The 21,123-nt window shown below is 48.0% G+C and overlaps 1 protein-coding gene across 1 annotated transcript in view; it reads right to left on the reverse strand.

Annotated features, from left to right (window-relative positions):
* The window catches only part of LOC126984112 (uncharacterized), a 35,426-nt gene extending 19,034 nt beyond the window's left edge, over window positions 1-16,392 (reverse strand). The window contains exons 1-4 of the mRNA XM_050837498.1: window positions 16,317-16,392; window positions 12,193-12,364; window positions 11,387-11,504; window positions 10,614-10,738 (exon numbers count right to left, since the gene is read on the reverse strand). Of these exons, the coding sequence (XP_050693455.1) occupies window positions 10,614-10,738; window positions 11,387-11,504; window positions 12,193-12,364; window positions 16,317-16,392 (491 nt within the window). The remainder of the gene's footprint in view (window positions 1-10,613; window positions 10,739-11,386; window positions 11,505-12,192; window positions 12,365-16,316) is intronic.
* Window positions 16,393-21,123: the final 4,731 nt, after the last annotated feature.

The following is a 21,123-nucleotide window of genomic DNA, read 5'->3' on the forward strand; positions in this document are numbered from 1 at the left end:
GGAAGATTGGGTAAGGTAGAGGTAGATTAAGGTAGAGATAGATTAATATGAAGATTCACAGCAATTGTAAATATCAACATCAGGAACCTAATACAAAGATGCTCTTAAAAAATATACTTAAAAGAATAACCCTAAAACTAGACGCATTTAGCAAGAAAACGTAAAGTAAGAAGAGGAAAACAAATAGCACTACGTCGATAAAAATAGATAAAAAAATGAAAGCAGAGAAAGAAAAAGTCAGACATGGAAAAATAAGGAGTATATATAAATCAAAATAGCCACTGAATTGATGGATCTCTCACTAAATTTACTTGGTCGCGTTAGGACACACGAGTCACAAAACACATTCACGAGAACTCACCAGGGACGTCAGCCGCTTGCCCTACACAGGTATTGGGCCGCCAGCATGCAGCTCCTCAGTCCACCCTCACACCTGCCGGGGAAACACCTTAGACTTCCTCCTTTGTTTGCTTTTTATTGGTATACCTCCCTGTAGTTCCGTTAAAGTAGCAACAGATTGATGGATTGATGGTTTATTGTTTCAAAAGTACACAACAAAGGAGAGGGGAGGAACATGCCGTCCCGACCCCCAGGCATTGATTGTATTGGTTATTTTTCTATCTCTTTATTTACACTTTGTCGGCATTCTTTATCCTTAAATACGCAAAACAAAGTGCTGTATAAGACTGTTTCTCCTTTATTCACATTTTTTGAGCACCTCCGTCTAGTTTCGATAAAGCAGAGGAACTTGTTATTCATTTCATTTTTTTTCGTTTTTTTTTATAAGGTTGTGATTTTCCCTCTTTCTTTCTCTCTTCCTCTTGCCTTTTTGTTAGCCCTTGGTCTGTATTTTTTACTTTAGAAATAAACAAAACAAAAAAACAACAACTATCAAATCAGTGATGGTATTGCTTATCTGCCTATCTGTCTGTCTAACTATAACTTTTCCTACCTGTCTGTCTATCACTATATCTATGGCTATCTGTATCTATTTATCTATCAGCTCATCTTCATTTATCTATTTCTCCTTTTTTTCTCTTATCGTGAACGGGTGGATATGTATGTGCGTTTCTTTGTTTGTTTGCCCCCTCCTTAGACCTCCATTCTGTTATTTCTTTCTCCTCCTCGTCTACGTCCTCCTCCCCTTCGTCCACCTCCTCCTCCACTACCACCAGCTCCACCACCTCTCCTTCACTTTCCTTGTCTTTCTCTTCTTTTCCACTTCCCATTCTCACCACCTCCACCACCACCTCTTCCTCCTCTACGTCCTCCCATTCTCCTCCTCCTCCTCCTCCTCCTCCTCCTCCTCCACTCACGTTGTCTTATCCAGAAAGAAAGAAAGAAAGGAAGAGAAAAAAAAAGAGAGACCGAAGAAAGATCTGAGCCCGTTGGAACTTGGAGTATAACAATGCAGAAGACTCGCCTCCTCCTTGCAAGTTGTCGAAAAATCCGCGCTCGGCAAAGGGTCTAAATCTGAAATATTTTACGACTGTCAGCGTGAAGTTAGCGAGAGAGCAGGATCTGTGAGGGCTCGGTCTGTGATGATGGCTAGGGTGAGAGGAGGAAGGGAGGGGAGGGATTGGAGGAGGGAGGTGAGAAGGGTGCTGTGGTGATGGTGATGGTGTGTATGTATTGGAGGGGGTGTTGGTGTGTGTGTGTATGTGTGTGTGTGTGTGTGGGTGTAGGATTGAAAGAAAGAGTGGAAAATAAAACCCTAGTGAAATATGTAAGTTCAAGAAGGGAAAGCCAAATTCAACGACTGAAAATAAAGACAAGGAACATTAAAGAAAACATAATTGAAGGAAAACAGGAAAGAAAATAAGCAACACCCATAATACCTCGCCGTAAACAAATCAAGGAAAAAAAAGTCGAGAGGAGGAAGAGAGAAAGAGAGAGAGGAAAAACAATCACCACCTTAAATTAAAACAAAAACAAGTAAAATAAATAAGTTCTCGTATGTAAATTAAAACAAGGGAGAAAGGCAAGTTATGTGTGTGAGAGAACAGTATTGCACACACACACACACACACACACACACACACACACACACACACACACACACAGACGCACACACGCACACACCTGAGAAACACGTCACCTCGTTTACCTGTCCACCTTGCGTCACACCTTACCTGCTGATTAGAGAGAAAGAAGAGAAGAGAAGAGAAGAGAAGAGAAGAGAAGAGAAGAACATTAAGTGGAGGAGAGAGACGAAAAGACGGTGGGAATGACGATGGGTTGCAGTGTTTGTATGGGTTAATGGGAGGCCTGAGGGTGTGGGTGTGGGTGGACTGGCTGGGGGAAGGTGTAGTTTTGAGGGTGTTAGAAGGAGTTATGGGAGCGAGGTTTAATTTGTGGGTGGTGAAGAGGTGAAAAGGCGAAGATGATGAGGGGTGATGGGGGGGGGGGGGGTTCGTGGGGCGCGCCTTAGGAAGTACAGAGAGAAACCATTTGCATTTCGTTATTTAGCTCTTGGTTATTTATTTATTTATCTTTGTTTGTGCACCTCAGTTTGTTTGTCCGTATGTCTCCATCTCATTGTCTGTCTGTGTCTGTTTTTGTCCGTCTGTTTGTCTGTATCTTCGTCGTCTTTGTTTGTGTTTGTTTTTGCTTGTTTTTGCCTGCCTACTTGTTTTTTTGTGTCTGTTTTTGTGTGTCTGTAAGTGTGTGTGTGTGTGTGTGTGTGTGTGTGTGTGTTGGGGTCTCTCTCTCTCTCTCTCTCTCTCTCTCATACACACACACACACACACACACACTGTTCAGTCGACCGCCGCGGTGTTGAGTGTGTGTTTGCAGTCACCACCACAGGAAGGCAGTGGAGGGGGAGGGGGTGGGAGAGTGGGCGGGGAGGTGCTGGGGTGAGGTGGGGGATTGGGGTGGGTTTGGCACCAGGGATGTTCGCTTTGTAACCTCCAATAGACCGACAAAATTGGTCTATTATGCATAATTTGGCAGGTTATGTCAATTCCTTTTCGCTCCACTTTATGGTTTTGCGCCATTTTCCGCGTTTCTCTTGTTAATATTTTTCCGACGATGGGCGGGTGTGCCGAACTTATTGTTTTTTTCCTGTTTGTTGGCTGTCGCTGTGTTTGATTCAACGGACATTTGAGATATCCAAGCCATTCATCTATTGTTGGAATACCTGTTTTCCCCGCCACTCCTGTTTATAACGGGGAAAAATCTCTCCACGTAGTGTGTGGTTAACGATCCTAAAAAAAGATTGTGTTGGAAGTAGTTTCTTGGTGGTGAATAATTATGGAGAACCTTTCTGTCGGTCGGTGTTTGAAGCACGTTGTTGAGGCGCCTCGTGAAGGTCTGTGGTTTTGTCTTTTTCTCGTCTTGGTCTTGCTGCCCTGTTTGGCGAGGAGGGGGTCATCTTGCTCCCCAGCTCTTCCTCCCAATAACGTGTTGTCTCTTTGATCTGTTCCTTTTTAGATAACTTGCAGTATTTTTGGTCGTTGCACAATATGTGTGGCTCATCGACCTTCCTTGCAGGCCTTTTGTTCTTTACGTGCACCGTTTTATCCATGCGTCATTTTACCTGGTCACATTTCCTCCTCCTCCCCCCTCTTCCCCAGGGCGCCGCTCTCCCCGGAGGCAGCAGCATTACGGCAGCGCCCATCTCGCGGGGCGACACCCGTCTCGCGTACAACAAAGGAGTTCCCTTAATCAAAAGAGAACGACGTGTTATTGCGGCCACATCCTCGTGTTATGCACGGTTATTTTCCTAAATGAAGGACTCCGGCAGGAACCAATATGGCGGAGTCTCACAATCACTCCCAAAATGTCACAGCCGCCGGGCCATTAAGCAGGAAAATCAGCGTGAGCGATGGGCGTCGTTGTAGAATGCGTACAATTATTACAAACGAGTCGCGAGGCGCCGGCGCGCGAAGCCTCGGCGGGTCACACGGTAGTGTCACGGCGCGGCCGCGCAGCGTTACGTTCATCAAATAAATGGCAACGTATTACTCTCTGCCCCGCGCCGCCGCCCGCCCGCCGCCAGGGGTTTGCTGCTTGCTGCGGTGAAATTTGACACTGCTTTTTCCCGGCTGTTGTGGCCATGGCGGTGGTCACGCCGCGCGCCTCCTGCTAAGCGCAAACGTTTTATGCACAGTCACTCTGGTGTGCGTCTTGCTCACTGTTTTGCTTGTTATACATTGCTTTGGCTCGCGGGTTAATGCCTTATAACGTGCGGGAGAGATGCTGGCAGGCGCGCACAACACATGAGGTGACTGACTCCCGGCGGCGGACGCGTCAGGCTGGAAAACCTAAATTAGTGGCGAGGCGTCTTGGAGTGGCGAGTGTGAAGGTGCCGTGACCACAGCCTTTGTCCAGCCGCCGCGAGGCTCCTCCCTCCCTCGTTCTGTAAGGTGTGCTCTTCTCCGCTAATTGGCAGGTAATGAAGGCCCACGCATAAACACTAATCTCCCGCTTCCCTTCACCCAGCGGGGAAATATCCGCCTCCACGCCGCGCTGGACGCCATAATTAAGACGAATGCCTCGACGCTGCATACAGGAGTGATCCATAATTCCCGGCAGGAGGAGCACCGCCTTGGCCCCCTCCCCTCCCTTGCCCTCCTTCTCCCCCTTCCCCATCCCCCCCTCTTCCCCCTCCCTCACGCACACCTGCCGTGGCCCCGCGCACCGCCTTCCTGGCAGATGGGCGGCGGTGGCGAGGGTGTTATGCAAATCAACTCGGCTCCAACATTTGTTATTGATTACCGTCATCATCGTGTTTTGATTTTTGTGTTTTGTTTTTCGTTAACTCTCTCTCTCTCTCTCTCTCTCTCTCCTTCCAAGATCACCTTTAGGACAAATGTAGAAGTACCTTTAAACCTGTACTAGAAAATTAAACTCGAGAAGAAAGAGAAAAGAAAAAAATCAAGAGAAAAAAAGAAGTGAAAGAGGAAAAGAAAAAAAAAAAGAAAATGACATCTATTTCTAGCTTTTTCTCTTGCGGTCGTCTCTCCAACCACGAGGAGGAGTAGGGGGAAGAGGAGGAGGAGGAGGAGGAGGAGGAGGATCATACCGTTGGCCACACGCGAGGAAGGGAAGATGTTCAGCAGGTGGATGATAACACTCTGCATGACATTACCGCTGGGACAAAGGGGGGAGGGGGGGCAGAGGAGGGACAAGTGTGTGTGTGTATGTGTGTGTGTGTGTGTGTGTGTGAGTAAGAGAGAGAGAGAAAGAGCCCAGCAGAGGAGGTTTTATCAGGTGGACATTAGGATGCACTCAGCGTACCATAGATATCGCCGCCTCCCGCCACCCGACACACCTCATTTGCACTCCGCGTCAGCCACACCATTTCCGCCGCGGGTTGGTCACACAGCCGCACCACAGGGCCGGGGAAGGCAACTGCGCCCTTACGGAGAGGTGCCGCTAACGTGTCCCTGACTGAGTGCCCAAGGGTGTTGACAGAATAGCTCAATTTATGATGGCGCTGCACTCGATTCTAGGCCGTCTGGTGGAGGGTTTAAGCACCACGGGACGAGCGAGAGCCACAGGGACTCCCGCGGGCGTGTCGGATGCGCCTGTAATAAATTTATTCGCATGGAAATCACTGTCGATAATTGTTACAAAGTTGCTACTGAGTACGGCGTCCCAGCACCGCCTTCCTGCTTCCTGCCGCGCCGCTGCTGCCGTCGCCCCGTGCACGCTGACGCCTTGCCTTCACTCATGTACTCTTTCACTTTTCCCTTCTTCCTTCTCTTCTTTTTTTCCCCTTGTTATTCTTGTGTCTCCTCCTGACTTCCTTTCGCTTTTCCTTTCTTCCTTCTCTTTTTTTTTCCTCTCATTATCCTCATTTCTCCTCCGGGCTCTCTTTCACTTTTCCTCTCTTCCTTCCCTTCTTTTTTTCCCTCTTGTTATTCTTGTCTCCTCCGGGCTCCCTTTCACTTTTCCTCTCCTCCTTCTCTTCTTAAATTCTTTTCTTCTTGTTATTCTCGCGTCTCCTCCGGGCAGGTGGATCACTTAATTAATCGCCTTTACCTTTCCGGTCTGGTTGCCGTGTGAAGGCCGCGGGCAGGTGAGGAGTGGCTGGCAGGCTGCTTGGGTCTCAGGCCAGGGCAAGGTGCATTAACTCATGGCCCTTGTAATTACTTTCTTGTATAATCAACGGCAGGAAAGAGGAGAAGGAGGAGGAGGAGGAGGAGGAGGAGGAGGAGGAGGAGGAGGAGCTTAGAGACGAGGAGGGCTGTCGGGCTGGCGAACTGCATGGCTTTTGCATCTCGGGCCAAACCAACGTTAATTAATCTATTGCTGTTATAATTACTTTCTTGTATAATCAACGGCAGGAAAGAGGAGAAGGAGGAATAGCCCTGAAGAAGATGTGGGCTGTCGGGTCTAGCGGGCTGCATGGCTTTTACATCGCCGGTCAAATCTACATGCATTAATCCATTGCTGTTTAATTTCTTTCTTGTAAAATCAATGACAAAAAGGAGAAGGAGGAATAGCCCTGAAGATGTGGGCTGTCGGGTCTAGCGGGCTGCATGGGTTTTACATCGCCGGACAAATCTACATGCATTAATCCATTGCTGTTTTAATTACTTTCTTTTATAATCAGCAGCAGGAAGTAGGAGGAGGAAGAGCCCTGTAGACGAGGAGGGCTGGCGGGCTTCATGGCTTCGCTCTATTAATATTCGCATCGCTTTGGGGGATTCAGGAATTCGCCGCGGGTTAAGGAAGTGATAATTACGAAACAGCACAGCGATTAGGGAGTGAATAATATTGACATATCGGATTATTGAGATCATCTTCGGCGGTGCATCGACTTAATCATCAACATTACCTGTGCAAATTATGCCTTTCTAAGTATAGGTGATAGGGCGGTAGCTTACACCAGTGGTAGCAATGTATTCGTCCGCTTATACCCCCCCCCCCCCATCGCCTCCACCTCTGATCATGTTTCCCTTCTTCCTTTCATCTCTCTTTTTATGTTTGCCTGTCTGCCTGTCTCTCTCTCTCTCTCTCTCTCTCTCTCTCTCTCTCTCTCTCTCTCTCTCTCTCACTTCCTCAAACACACACACACACACACACACACACACACGCTCTTTAATTTCTAGGACTTAATGACTTTCATCTACAAACACGTAACAGCAGAGGATGAGAGGCGCATCCCCTGACATTAAGACACTAGTTAATATTCGCTCCAGTAATTGGCTACATGTCAATAAAATTTCTTACATGTGAGGCTCGAGTCGGGGATATTTTCTAGTTCATTGACGCCATGGAGCCGCAGTGTCATTCCCCAGAGCCCGGAGCTGAAATATCTGAGCCGAAGTGCGGAAGGGGAAGCGTTTCTCGTCACACTCGACATGAACGATAGATTGTAATTGCGTCGAAATAACCCGAATCGCTGCCAGATTTTTATTACCAAGATGGAGTGTCGCCGCGGTCCGTGTCTGAAAGCCTTGGTCACGTGACAGGCTGAAGATTAACAAAATGACGCCAAGATTATTATAAAGGTGGGTTGTGTTATCAATGTGACCAAATGAGTCACTAAGAAGAATATACTCGTTTTCTCCCTCACCTTCCCTTCCTTGATGTGTCTCCTTTGTTGGAATTTTTTTTTTATTATTGTTTCCTTTTTTTGTGTGCCCTTGAGCTGTCTCCTTTGTTGTAAAAAAAAAACCCGTATTTCCTCTTTCATTTGGTGTTCCTTCCGGAGTGACAAGTCCTCCTGGAGTGTAGAAGATCTCGAGGTATTTACTAGCAGAAAGAAGCACTGAGAAATGTCGAGAAGCACAGAAGGAAAGATATGATAAGCAACCTTCTTAACGATATTGGTCAGGTGTTTGTGTTGGTTGTTTTGGTGTTGTGCCTCGTAAGGGAGGACGAAAAGATAGATAATATAAAACAGATTATAGGATTGTGAGAGAGGGATGAGGTTGGGACTGACGTGTGATGCTGCAATGTTCCGAAGGCAAATAACTGATACTATGGAAAAAAAATTCAAACCGCCACAAGGACACCGCAGGATGCATTTAAATTACGGCTGCCTCCATAGAAACGCTGCTCCTGCCTGTCCTTAACTTCCTAAATGTTTAAGGTTGTTGTAGTACCGATCATGGACGACAGAACGAACCAGATGACCTGATGGGAGGTTGAGGATGAGGAGGAGGAGGGGGAGATGGCGAGGGAGTCAGAAATAGTAATCGAGGAATTAAATGTTTTGCGTGGCGTCCTTGGAGGCTTTTAATTATTCCGTATGATTGAATTTGTGTGCGCCGTGATGGAGAGGGTGGGCGCCTGGCTGGGCCTCGAGGATCATCACGGCCTCGAAGTGTGGGACTCAGGTTGGGTCTCATCCTCGGCGTGCGTTTTTTTATTACCTTGATGCTCGTTTGTTGCCTTCCCACTGCGAGGCGGTGATTCACCATTTTGAGTTAAGAGACTTTCAAGGGGGATAATTTTCTTTTTAATTGGCTACGCACTCCTGCTGTTGCTGTTATTGCCGACGGCTTCGTTACACTGTTGTCCTGCGGTGCAAGAACCACAGCCAGGAAGAGTTTATATGATTCGGGTTCTGGGATGAACTTGAGAGGAGGAAACACCGCCTAGGGGGCACGAGGGAGTGAAGTAAACAGCTAAAGGAAAAGAGGAAGAGGAGGTATGGTGTAGTGAGTTGTATTGGTCCAGTCTCCATCTTCGGGTATCGCCTGGTGCCCCCTTTTGCACGAGTCCACATATCGCACGGGGTCACACGCTGCACTTAAAGTCAGATTGAGTTATGTTGAGCGTGGCAGAATGAGGGATAGGGTTCTTGATGAGGCAGTGCAGGTGCTGACTGTAATGTTCAAAGCTGATGGATGAACAGGAGTTGAATAGTTGACAAGGGTGTGTGATAGTGTGGTGATGGGACAGGGATGGATGGGAAGGAGGAAAGTGGAGTACTCTATAGTGTGAGGCTGCGTAGGTCAGAAGAGGGTGTTATGACGCAAGGGTGCATGGCCGGTAGGTGTGATGTGGCGATTGGAGGGAGAATGGGGAGGGGAGGGCGTATCAGGACGGTAGAAAGCAAGGGGGGTGAGGCGTTCTGTTGGTGTAGGTCAGGGTGGGCGGTGTGACGCGGGCGGACTGTGTGACGCTGGTGGGAGAGGGGCGGGGCCGACCCTGGATAGGTAACGCGTCATCAGCTCTGTATTGTGGCGCCGGATAATCGTAATCAGTGAAATCGACACCAAATGAGGATGATGTGCGGCGCTTCTCGGAAAACTCTCGTTAACCCTCGCGACAAAAATATGCAAACGTGTGTGTGTGTGGGGGCGGGGGGTGTATGGGTGTGTGGGTGTGTCCCTGTGTGCTCTGTTTAGGAATGCAGAGGCGAGCTGTTCGGTGTGTCCGTTCGCCTCGTCATCAGTTTTCCCGCGTAACGAGTCCACGGAGCTCCCTTCTCATGCAAAGTAGACCGTTTATCATCGCGGCCAGATAAGTTTTATTGCTCATTTCCGACCGTAAGCATGGCGCGAGGGTGGAAGGGGGACGCGTGATGTGTTGGAGAGTCAGTTATGGGTGGCAGGCATTGGCGACCTAATGAAGTAGTGGTAGTAGTAGTAGCAGTAGTAGCAGTAGTAGTAGTTGTAGTAATAATAATAATAATAATAATAATAATAATAATAATAATAATAATAATAATAATAATAATAATAATAATAATAATAATAATAATAATAATAATAATAATAATAATAATAATAATAATAATAAAGAACAACTCCCTCGCCGTACTCTTCCCCGTTTTATGAGTCGTCTCGCTATTGTTCCTTATCACTTGTTTATCTTTGTTTTATCTCACCGCTTACACAACCGAGAGCTGGCCAGACCCGACCCTCCACGCCCGCCCCGGGAGAGGAAGGCAGGGCAGGGGAGAGGAGGAGGAGGAGGAGGAGGAGGAGGAGGAAAGACAAGAGGCAGGAGGCAGGAGACGTCATGCTGGGACTCTGCAACGGGAATTTCAAGCAAGTTAAGAGACCAACACTTAATCTACTTTAAACCTGAACATCCCTGATTAAATGAGATAATGCAAGCCCTTCACCACCACCACCACCATCTCCCCCCCATCCACGTCCACCACCACCTCCACCACCACCATCTCCCCCCCATCCACGTCCACCTCCACCATGGCCACCTTCACCGTTACCACAATTGCCACCAACACAACAACAGTATATAAATTTTTGTAAGGACGACGACCACCGCTGTAGCCACAACCACCACTGCCAGCACAGCCATTAACACCCCCCACCCCCACCACCGCCACCGTCGTCCACTGAGGCGTCCTGGGCAGACACGTGACAGGACAGGACAGATTCAGTGTTGGCCCTGGGTGAAGGTCTGGCTCTCCTTCCTCCGGAGCCTCCGTGCAAAGGTGTTGTGCTCGATCAGTCATTTTTATTTTTCAGTCTTGGTATGTAGTAATCTGATATCTGTAGACGTGATGCTTCTCGTGCAATTTTATGAATGTAGTTTTGTCATGTCAATCATGAATATACGCAGGACTGCTGGACATTTCTGAATTTGAAAGAGGCTTCAAATATATGTCTTATCACACCCTGCAAGCAACATTCGTGTAATTTGTTGTGCTTCCCGCCGTCCGCTGCCTCTGCCCTGACGCCTCGTGGCCCTCAGCGTGGCCGCGTTGCCCGGCCCACGTCTTCGGATTATTGTCCGGGCGAGTGTGGCCGGCGGTGCGGCGGCTGGTGACGGTGCGGTCGTTAGCGAGGGCGGGGTAACATGACTGAGGGCCATGTAAGCCGACGGGGAGATTGAGAAATCACCCCGAGTCTCCATCACGGCAGAATTATAGTCTGTCTTCATTAATGATAGCGTGCGCTCCCTCATAAATAATGGTGGCCCAACCCGAAATAATTTTTGAAAAATTACTGAATAATTTGCATCGTGGGGCGAACACCTATTTAGTTTGCACGAAGCAGCTGACTGGAACTTATTGCGCAGTATGTGGGGGTGAGTGATCGGCCTTATATTTCTTGTGAATGTCCTCGTCACAGAGAGCGTCTCTTGTCAGGCGTGGCCTCACCATACTCGACAGCGTCACCCTCCGTCGAGTCTCCTTGAGTAGGGGACGAAGGTGTCGGTGTGGGCGCATTACCGAAGAGTTATCCTCAGTGCGAGTCACGTAACCAAACAAACACCGGACAGCGCCTCGCCGGGACCCGTGGGGCAGGCGGGCCGCCGGGCCACCAAGAGCTGTGGGGCATACAAGACCCTGCCTGACCTTAAGCATGCAAAACGTTAGCTTGTAAGTAATTTCCTCAGCATATTTGTGGCTACCTTTACCTCACCTCACACATGTGACGCAAAAAAGAGGTTGCTGCAGTTTTTGCTCTTCTTTACCTGCCATATACGGCGTGCGTTGTGTTGGTACACGTCCTGTGGCTTGGTAGACTGGGGCGGTGTCGGGGCCGGGGCAGGGGCTTCCACCAGGTGCTCGCTGCCGCGCCCTCGCCCACCAGCGGCTGACATCCCTGGAGGCATCGCTGGCCCTGGTGATACAGAGATAAGCAGTGGGTGGCTGACTGATGTCTCCCAAGACTTAGAAACTTGTGCTTCACGCCAAGTATGATTTGCCCTTTGAGTGAGTGTGTGTGTGTGTGTGTGTGTGTGTGTGTGTGTGTGTGTGTGTGTGTGTGTGTGTGTGTGTGTGTGTGTGTGTGTGTGTGTGTGTGTGTACTAAACTCTCCAGAGACAAGTTGGGCGCCGCGGGGGCTCGAGTGCTCGCCCCGAGTGGCCGTTGCTCTGGAGCGGAGTTGATTTCCTCTTGTACCTCGTCTTCTTCGCATTTGTTCAAACTAATAAAAAAGATAATCTCTTTATGTAATGAGGCTGCTTATACTCTGTTGTAATTTACTTTTGGATTAATGAAATATTGTGCCACCTTCTGCGAAAATTCCATTAACTTATGGGCGAGAAATCACACAAAAAAATATTACTCTTCTCAACAACAATATATTTAACATTCAAAAGGCAAAAAACAACTACAAAATAACAAGAAGACGAAACAGAACAGCTACATTAGTCACTCCTCATGATAAAACACTCCACGTCTTCAGTATTCAACCTCACTGTTACTCATGTTAATTTTAAAGCACGCGTGAATATGGACGCGAAAAAGGGTCTATAACATTTCACCTTATCTCTAGTTACCTGTGTTTTTGCTATTTACTCGGTTACCTGAGGCCATGAGGCATTGGTGGAGGTCTTCCTGAGCCTGGCCTGAGTGACATCGCGGAGCCGTGAAGCAGAAGGGGAGGCGTTGGAGTGGGTGTTGGGTGTGGTTTAGTGGGTCTTGAGGTAGTGGAGGAGGTGGTGGAGTGCCTGAGTGAAGGGGGGGGAGTGCAGTGGACTGGAATAGGTGGAGATTACGGGTGAGGTGCTGGAGTGGGCTGGGAGTGGTTGAAATGATGGAGGTGGTGATGGAGGAGGTGATGGAGAAGATGGAGGAGGAGGTGGAGGAGGAGGAAGAGGAGAGGGAGGTCAAGTGTAGCGCCTCGTTCATTCCACCTTCAGTGTTGTTTCATTTTCTTTTCATTACGTCTGTCTGTCTGTCTGTCTGTCTGTCTATCTGCTTCACTCCCTTTCATTGATCATTTATTTTCTGCCTGTTCATGTCTGTCAGTTTGTCGCCCCGTTTGTCTGTCTGTCAGTATGTGTTCTCTTTTTTCTTCCTTACTCTTCGACGTTTTCTTTGTTCTCACCTAAATGTTAATACCTTTGTGTGAGTATCTTATCTCATCCATAGTAACTTACCTTTATCTCTGTCTCTCCTTTTCACCTGTTTTCACCTTCCTTTCTTCCGACGTTACCTTTATTTTTTCTCTTCTCCCGCTTAGGTCTTCTCTCCGATGCTCTTTTCTTCGCTTTTCTTCTCTTTTCTTTTCTTCTCCTCACTCCTGTCATTTTTTCTTCTTTTCTTTTTCGTGTGATATTTTTTTCTTTTCATTTTTATATTTTCTTTCCTCTCCTCTCCTCTCCTCTCTCTCTCTCTCTCTCTCTCTCTCACACACACATACACACGCACACGCACACACACACACACACACACACACCATACCGCTCTATCATTTTCTCTCTATCTCCATCCACCCCTCCACTCTTTTAATCCTCTCGACTTCCCTACATTTACTCCGTCCACCTACCCCTTCCACTATATAGTTAGGTACTTTCACAACCCTCCCCCATTAAACCTCCTTCCCTATCCCCCCGCATCTCAACACACACTCAGCGGACGTTTACATCAATATTTCGCCCACGTGTAAAGAGTCTGCGTGTACCCAAGGGTTTTTAAACAGGTCAGAGCAATCATCTCTCTATCACAACAAGACGCCTGTATATACATTCAAGCTCTCCAGTTAACCATCAGGGGAACGTCTTTATATTATTCGGCCATAGATGATGTGGAGTCGTTTTTTTAATTTTTTTTTTACTTCCTTTCAGAGTCGGATGAGTGTTAGCTTGGGAGGAGGAAGAGTTCAGAAGGAATATGATTGGCTTTGCGTATAGATGTGTTTTTATAGCCCACGCATTGCCTCGCGAGATCTGAGAAACGATTGCTAATGACCCAGAGTGAGGTGTCGTAAAATTTAAGAAGCGGTCAGGTAAAGGCGAGACTCGACCGACTACTTGGCTCCTTCATAACCTGTTGGGAGAGAGAGAGAGAGAGAGAGAGAGAGAGAGAGAGAGAGAGAGAGAGAGAGAGAGAGAGAGAGAGAGAGAGAGAGAGAGAGAGAGAGAGAGAGAGAGAGAGAGAGAGAGAGAGAGAGAGAGAGAGAGAGAGAGAGAGAGAGAGAGAGATAGAGAGAGAGAGAGAGAGAGAGAGAGAGAGAGAGAGAGAGAGAGAGAGAGAGAGAGAGAGAGAGAGAGAGAGAGAGAGAGAGAGAGAAGAGAGAAGAGAGTGAGGAAGAAAGAGAGAGAGAGAGAGAGAGAGAGAGAGAGAGAGAGAGAGAGAGAGAGAGAGAGAGAGAGAGAGAGAGAGAAAAGAAAAAGAAAGAGAAGAGAGAGGAAAAGAGAAGAGCAGAGAAGAAAAGAAGAGAGGTTCGAAGGGTCGCTTTCCATGTTTATCGCTAATAGATAATCAAAAACGGGTCCACTTTTTGTCCTCTTCGTTCATTTCTGTGGCCACTTCAGCGCCAGAGAGTACCCGGAACAGACGAATGGGGATGATTTATGGAGCGAAAAGGCGTGCAATAAAACAACAGTATGCTCAACCCTCATTGCCCTGGAGTGTTTTTTTTTTCTTTCTTTCACAGCCCGATGATTACTAGGCTGGTATTACAAGACTTTCGCTTCTCACATCAGCTATTTCTAAAGGTCAAAGGGGGGATCAATCAGGTTCTAATGCGTGTTTTTTTTAGGCTCATGGTACAGGAGAAGGGTCAAACTACCACCAGGGTCATAAAACTACCTCTAGAAAGGCCCACAACTCCTACGAAAGCCTTGTCAAATATGTGTTCTTAGACAGCGATATGTCTTTTAATACGACTCTTAGTGTTTAGGGAATATGATTAACTTTTTGTATATATTTTTTTATAGCCCACAATGGCGCTGCGGAGCCTCAGTGGAAGGTGGCGAAGGGAAGGAAACTCGTCCTGCGGCGGGTGTCGAGCTGTGAAGGGGCGTTTAATGTGCTGACGAAAGGCGTGAAGAAAGCGTCTCACCAGTTATTTGCCTTTTCAGGTGGTGCAGCAAGGGAGTTAGGGCGAGGTGGTGGTGATGGTGGTGGTGGTGATGGTGGTGTTGTTTACCTGTAGAACCACTCCTTCCCTCCTTTCCTTTCTTCCTCCCTTTCTCCGTTTCTTCGTCCTCCCTGTCTGTCATTTTCCATCCACCTGCTTTTTCTTCCTTACTTCCCTTTATTGCCTTTTCTCTCTCTCTGTTTTGTTCCTCCTCCTGCCCCCTTTTCTTACTCCATCCATCTCCTTTTTCTTTCTCCCTTTCCTTCGTCCTCACTCACTCCATTTTTTTCCTCCATCCTTCTTCTTTTCCTTCCTCCTTTCCTTTGTCTTGTCTCCCTTCCGCCTTGTTTCTTCCTCCTTTCCCTACCTTCTGCTGGCCATCCCATCTCGCTCTGCTTCTCACTCCACCCCTCCCTTCGTTTGCCTCTATCCACTCTGCTTCTCCCTTCATTCCTCCCTTCACCTTCCTCCATGCCTCCCTCCCTCCCCTCATGTACCTTTACCTCATGCCCTCCCTTCGTCTCTTTCTCTCTCGCGCTCCCCAAACACAGGTAATCCTCCTTAGGTGACCGACAAGCCTCAGAGGGAACGTGGGAACTCGGTCGCCTGTTCGGTATGGTCTTGGGGCCTTGCTTCGTCAGAGCTAATCTCGCGGTCTTTAGATTCAGTTATGCAGATTAGGTGCTACTTAAACGTCCCCGCCGCTTCCTTTTGGCGGCTCAGGTGTGGCTGGAAATTACACCGGAATCCTCCATTTGCACAGCCAAAGATAACTTCCTGGAGAGATAGCCAATCAGAACCTGCCATCCACCTAAGAGCTGAGTTATGATTGGGCATTACCGCTGACGGCTTGCGTGTTTGAAGCTTAATTGCTCAGCGGGGAGATAGAGCTGCATTCAGGAGTGGCACTTGAGTCTGTGTGAGCCGCGGCCGACTTGTAATTAAGCAAAAGCTGAACGAGGTGTTTCAGGCCAGTAATTCGGTATATTATAGACCAGCGCTCGCGTATGCAAATGAAGAAGCAGTATATGGAGGGGTCCAGGTGGCGCCTACTAACTTACTTTTCTCTCTCTCTCTCTCTCTCTCTCTCTCTCTCTCTCTCTCTCTCTCTCTCTCTCTCTCTCTCTCTCTCTCTCTCTCTCTCCCTATTAAGTCTATATATGCGCAGGTTAATCATTTCCCAGGTATTGGTTAGTGTATTCACCTTTGTTTACTTAGTAGGTCAAGACACCTTAAAAGACAAACAGACAAAAAGACAGACAGAAAGACAGGCTGTTCCAGAGTTTACCGGCCAGCGAGATGAAAGAATGAAGGTACTGGTTAACTCTAGCACAAGGGATTTGGATAGCATACATACATACATACATACATACAGGCAGACAGACAGAGGCACTCATGATGTAATATTTGTGTGCAGTTTCTTGGTTCCCGTGGTCTGGGATTTTGTAGCTATTTTTTTTCTCTCTTCCTGCAGCATCGTTCTCTGGTAATCAGTCTTTTTTTTTTTTCCTGCAACGTCGTGAGTCTTCTAAGGTTCTCGGGCAAACAACCATTCTTTTTCTCCCACTTTTTGTCTTCCTGCAGCATCGTGAGTCTTTGGGTTCTTCAGCAAACGAAACTCACAGCGGCATGAACAGTCCAGGCGATGCATCTCCCTGCCCGGCACCGCGATGTCTGCCTGGAGGTCCCGTGTTTCCATTTTTATATCATCGATGCCTGCCTGCCTGCTCGGTCCGCCGCCTCGCTTCCTCCCTCCCTCCTTCCCTCCCTCCCTTCCTCCTTCCTCCTCCCCCGCAAACCTTCCAATGTCCGAGCTCGGCGTTGTGGCTCGGCACTTTGTTGTGTCTAATCGCGCCGGTAAACTTCAACGTCGAAAGTCCGGTAGCGATCATCCGCGGCGCGCCCCGTACTTTATGACGTTTGGAGAGAATACATTTAAGTTGGTTTATAAATTTAGATAGCATCATTATATCCCGGGGCTCATCCTTGCACAATGTGATTTAAATTTATACGCATATATAAATCCCATTAATATATTTTAAAAGGAAGGGAGGGGGAGGTGGAGGGAAGGGAGGAAGAAGGGATTGCAAGATGGGGGATGGGAAAGGTGAGGGAGGAATGAAAGAAGGGAGGGGATTTTTACTCGTAGTTCGGCTTAACCATACTGCAAATTGGAAGGGGGGGAGGAGTAAGGGAAGGCAGGGGAATGAAGATAGGAAGGGGATTCTTACTTCAGCTTAATCATCCTGCAAACTGGAAGAGGGGGAGGGGTAAGGGAAGGTAGGGGAATGAAGGACGGAAGGGGATTTTTGCCCTTAACCATACTGCAAATTGGAAGAGGGGGAGGGGTAAGGGAAGGCAGGGGAATGAAGGAAGGGAGGGGACTCTTACCCGTAGTTCAGCTTAACCGTACTGCAAACGCGGCTATCAGATGGGACGCCACCGTGAAACAGGCTTGAGAAACACGCAGGAGAACTGTGTTACCTGCGTCACTCACCTGCCCCAGTGGACCGAGCTTCCCGCATTGTCGTCCCTGTGAATGTTATCTCGAAGGGGAACAACAATAGGTGGCCACAGCGATGGAGGAAAGTGGGGTGCGAGAGAGAGAGAGAGAGAGAGAGAGAGAGAGAGAGAGAGAGAGAGAGAGAGAGAGAGAGAGAGAGAGAGAGAGAGAGAGAGAGAGAGAGAGAGAGAGAGAGAGAGAGAGAGAGAGAGAGAGAGAGAGAGAGAGAGAGAGAGAGAGAGAAATCACTGTCTCCTACTCTCTATCTCTCTCTCTCTCACTCTCTCTCTTCTTTTGAATCGAAATGTTATTTGCTTCTTCTTGGTGTAATGGTTAATTCTTCTAGCAACTAATCCGTGTACCCAAGTTCGATCCCTGTGCACACCTAACCCAGTCTTTCATCCTCACTTACGGGCTGGTCGATAAATTGATATACCTGGGTAAACCTGGGGAACCTTAGTCCTAATTTTATATAGGTCATCCGTCCTCCTCTTCAAGCTTCGTTCCCCCGCCTCGACACTCCTTCCCTCCGTCTCTCTTCCTCACTCCTTCCTCCTGCATAGGCATAAGCTTCCTTCCTTCTTATCCCACTCCCATCCTTCTTTCCTCTCACCTTCCCTCCCGCGTCTTGCCTCCTCCGTATCTTCTCCATCCTTTCTTGGGCCCTCTCATCCTCCACCCCCTCTTCGGCGCCACTACTCCCCTCCATTCCCCCTGCTCTGGGCACCCCCCCCTCTCCCCGACTCCTTCATCCTGGGTGTTCTTTCCTCCATGTCTTGCAGTGATGGGCTTCTCGATAACATGAGGTTTAAACACACACACACACACACACACACACACACACACACACACACACACACACACACACACACACACTACGTCATCATAACAGACACAAACAAGAAATTTAATATAGAAACACCTGACCTTCATTATTCATTGGTGTCTGGCCATGACTGCAGTGTTTGAGAAGTCCTCTTAGTGGTACAAGTAGTGTGGGGAAGGGAAAGGGATCCAAAACAGGTAACAACCCCCCCCCCCCCCCCCCTTAATAAAACATATGGTCAAAGAATCCCCGGTCGAGTATTTTGATGCCTGTGAAGCTAGCGTACATTTTATTTTTCAATTTCCATGATTATAATGATAGGACAGTTATGGTCACCCCCCCTCACTTCACGGGGGCGGGCGATAACAAGCAGGAGTCCAGTAGTAGTAGTAGTAGTAGTAGTAGTAGTGGTAGTGGTTGTAGTAGTAGTAATAGTAGTAGTAGTAGTAGTAGTAGTAGTAGTAGTAGTAATAGTAATAGTAGTAGTAGTAGTAGTAGTAGTAGAGGTAGCAGCAACCGAAACAGCAGAATTATTATTATTATTAGTTATAGCAGGCACCTGACACCAACCAAAGAGAGATCGAGGTATAAACCTATTAGAATGTGTGCAAAGGAGGACAAAAATGATAACCTGGTTGAGAAACTTGCCCTAAAAGGATATGCATAAACATCTGAATTTGCTCTCTAGAAAGACGAAGGGCACGAGGAGACCTGATCGGAGTTAATAAATGGATGAAGTGATTTAATATGGGTGATGTTTAATAAGGTTCTGGTGGTAAGAGAGCCGAGTAGGACAGCTATAGTAATTGGTTTAAGTGGATAAATTCAGATTCAGCTAAGACAGGCAAAAACTGGCTCACCAAAAGAGTGTGGATGAATGGACGGGCTTTGCAATCATGTTGTGAGTGACGATACAGTATAGATACCTTGGAAAAGGTTAGATAAGTTCACGTATGGTGAGATTAGGTGGGGTTAGGTTAACAGGAGGTGCCATGTACAGGTCTACCGGCATCTTGCAGTCTCCTTACGTTCTTATGCTTATATTTTGTTGTTGTTATGTACACATGTCTGCATATATGTATGATTTCTGTATGTTTATCTATATCTCTATATCTGTCAGTCTATCTGAGTTTCTATCTAATTATCTATATCACTTCATATTTATGTTTACCTATCTCACTTTATAATTTTCCATCCACCTACCTCTCTCTATCCATCTTTGCAGTCATGAGCAACCTTCCAATGCAAGCAGCTTCCCTGAACAGACCCCTGCAGGCGTTGGGGAAATTGTATGTGTGTGTTTGTAACCGACGAACAGTTTTTGACTACTATTGATTCTCGGGATGCGGGTGTTGCTGTCGGGTGTTAATGATCGGCCGCGGCTCTGTTATTACCGGACATGTTTCTTGCGGCGGCGCCACACCGCGAGATAACCAGCCAGACGCCGCCGTATTCGGGTCGCAGCAGAGGCAGAGGCTCCGGCAATTTGCAAACTTGCCGTAAATCACAAGTAATGCTGCTAACGGCCACCCTGCACTGCGCCGGGCCCAGGAAGCGCCTTGCGGCTCCTCTTCCTCCTTGTAGAGACAATGCCGGCCACTACTCCGCCGCCATCCCCTTGTATGCATACCTGTCCCTCGCACCAGCATGCAGAAGAGAACTTGTGGATTCATATATATTCTATTCCAACATTCCATTCTCACTAAGTTCGGCAGTTGTTTTTAACTTTGTAATTTTTTTCTTAATAATCCGTCAGTTTTCCAATCTTTGCAATCCTTTCGTCCTGAGCGTGCCTGATGCTTGTCTCTTTTCTTTCCAGGTGAGTGTGTGGACTGCCGTGGTGCCTGCGAGCCCCCTCATGCCGGGGAGGCGACGCAGGTGAGGAGAGGTACTGCTGAGGAGTATGAAGGGGGGGAGGGGGAGGAAGGAGGGAGCGAGAAAAACTGTAGATATGCTGCTTCTAAGATTAGCAATAAGATTAGCTTCGCCCGTCAACATCTTCCTTTCCCTTTAAACAAGAGGTCATAGTTGTGCTTAACGGAACAGACTTAAGAGATGACCAAACGCCCGGTTTTCTCTCTTTACTTCAAAAGCCTCATGAAACCGTGCAGAAAAAAAGTGGTCCTGACCTGTTAATGAGGATCACACCTTCCCTAACTCACTCCGCCCTGGACGGGTCCGCCGAGATACTGGCCAATTACCGCGGCGTTAACTTATCGCGGTGCCCAGGCGGCTTGATTCCTTATCGCTGATTGGTACCATTCGCGCGAGATGCGTCCCGGGGTGCCATACCTCTCCCGCTCTTTATTTTTTGCCTGGCGGGCCACTCGACTCGCCGCTACTGGAAACTGAGAACTCAAGTGGAGGCAAATGTAAATGCTCGTATATAACAGCGGCCGACCATCAGCAGCGGTAACAAGTAGAGGGTTGGTGCGCGGTGCTCCTCCTCCGCCCTGCTGCAGGAGTCACCGCTGTCTCGGAGCTTCTGGCAGGGCGGGATTGTGGCAGATAATGAGGAGAAGATTTGAGGAAGAAGGAGTGGGGGGGAGGGAACTTAAAAACATGAAAGAGTAGGGAAGAGAGACTAATGCGGAGGCTACTTGTTTAAAGAGGTATGATGTATTCCAGAGGTCGAAGGCATTAAAAAAGACAAGACAGTGATAGAAAACCAAGTTGTGTGTGTGTGTGTGAGTGCGTGTGTGTGTGTGTGTGTGTGTGCGTGTGCGTGCGTGTGCGTGCGTGCGTGTATGTGGTTCAATGTGGAGAGCAATTCACGTGTCGTCGGTAACTCATCCTTGGAGCTCAGGGATATCTTTTAATCCGGACATAGGCAAGGATGGCAATCACGGCTTCCGGGGTCAGTAAACCGAAGGAGGGGAGTGAAGAGGAGGAGGAGAAGGAAGAGGAGGAGGAGGAGGAGGAGGGGGAGGAGGAGGAGGAGGGAGTGTGCTGGTGATGTGGTCGTCTCACTTTGTACTCGAGTTTATTGAGGGCGCGACTGTGGTGCTCCGAAGATACCAATCACTACAACCCCCGCCCAGGATGGAGGAGGAGGAGGAGGAGGAGGAGGAGGAGGAGGAGGAGGATGCAGAAAAACAAGA

Source organism: Eriocheir sinensis, chromosome 56, assembly GCF_024679095.1.
Source record: "Eriocheir sinensis breed Jianghai 21 chromosome 56, ASM2467909v1, whole genome shotgun sequence".
NCBI classification, from domain to species: Eukaryota; Metazoa; Arthropoda; class Malacostraca; order Decapoda; family Varunidae; genus Eriocheir; species Eriocheir sinensis.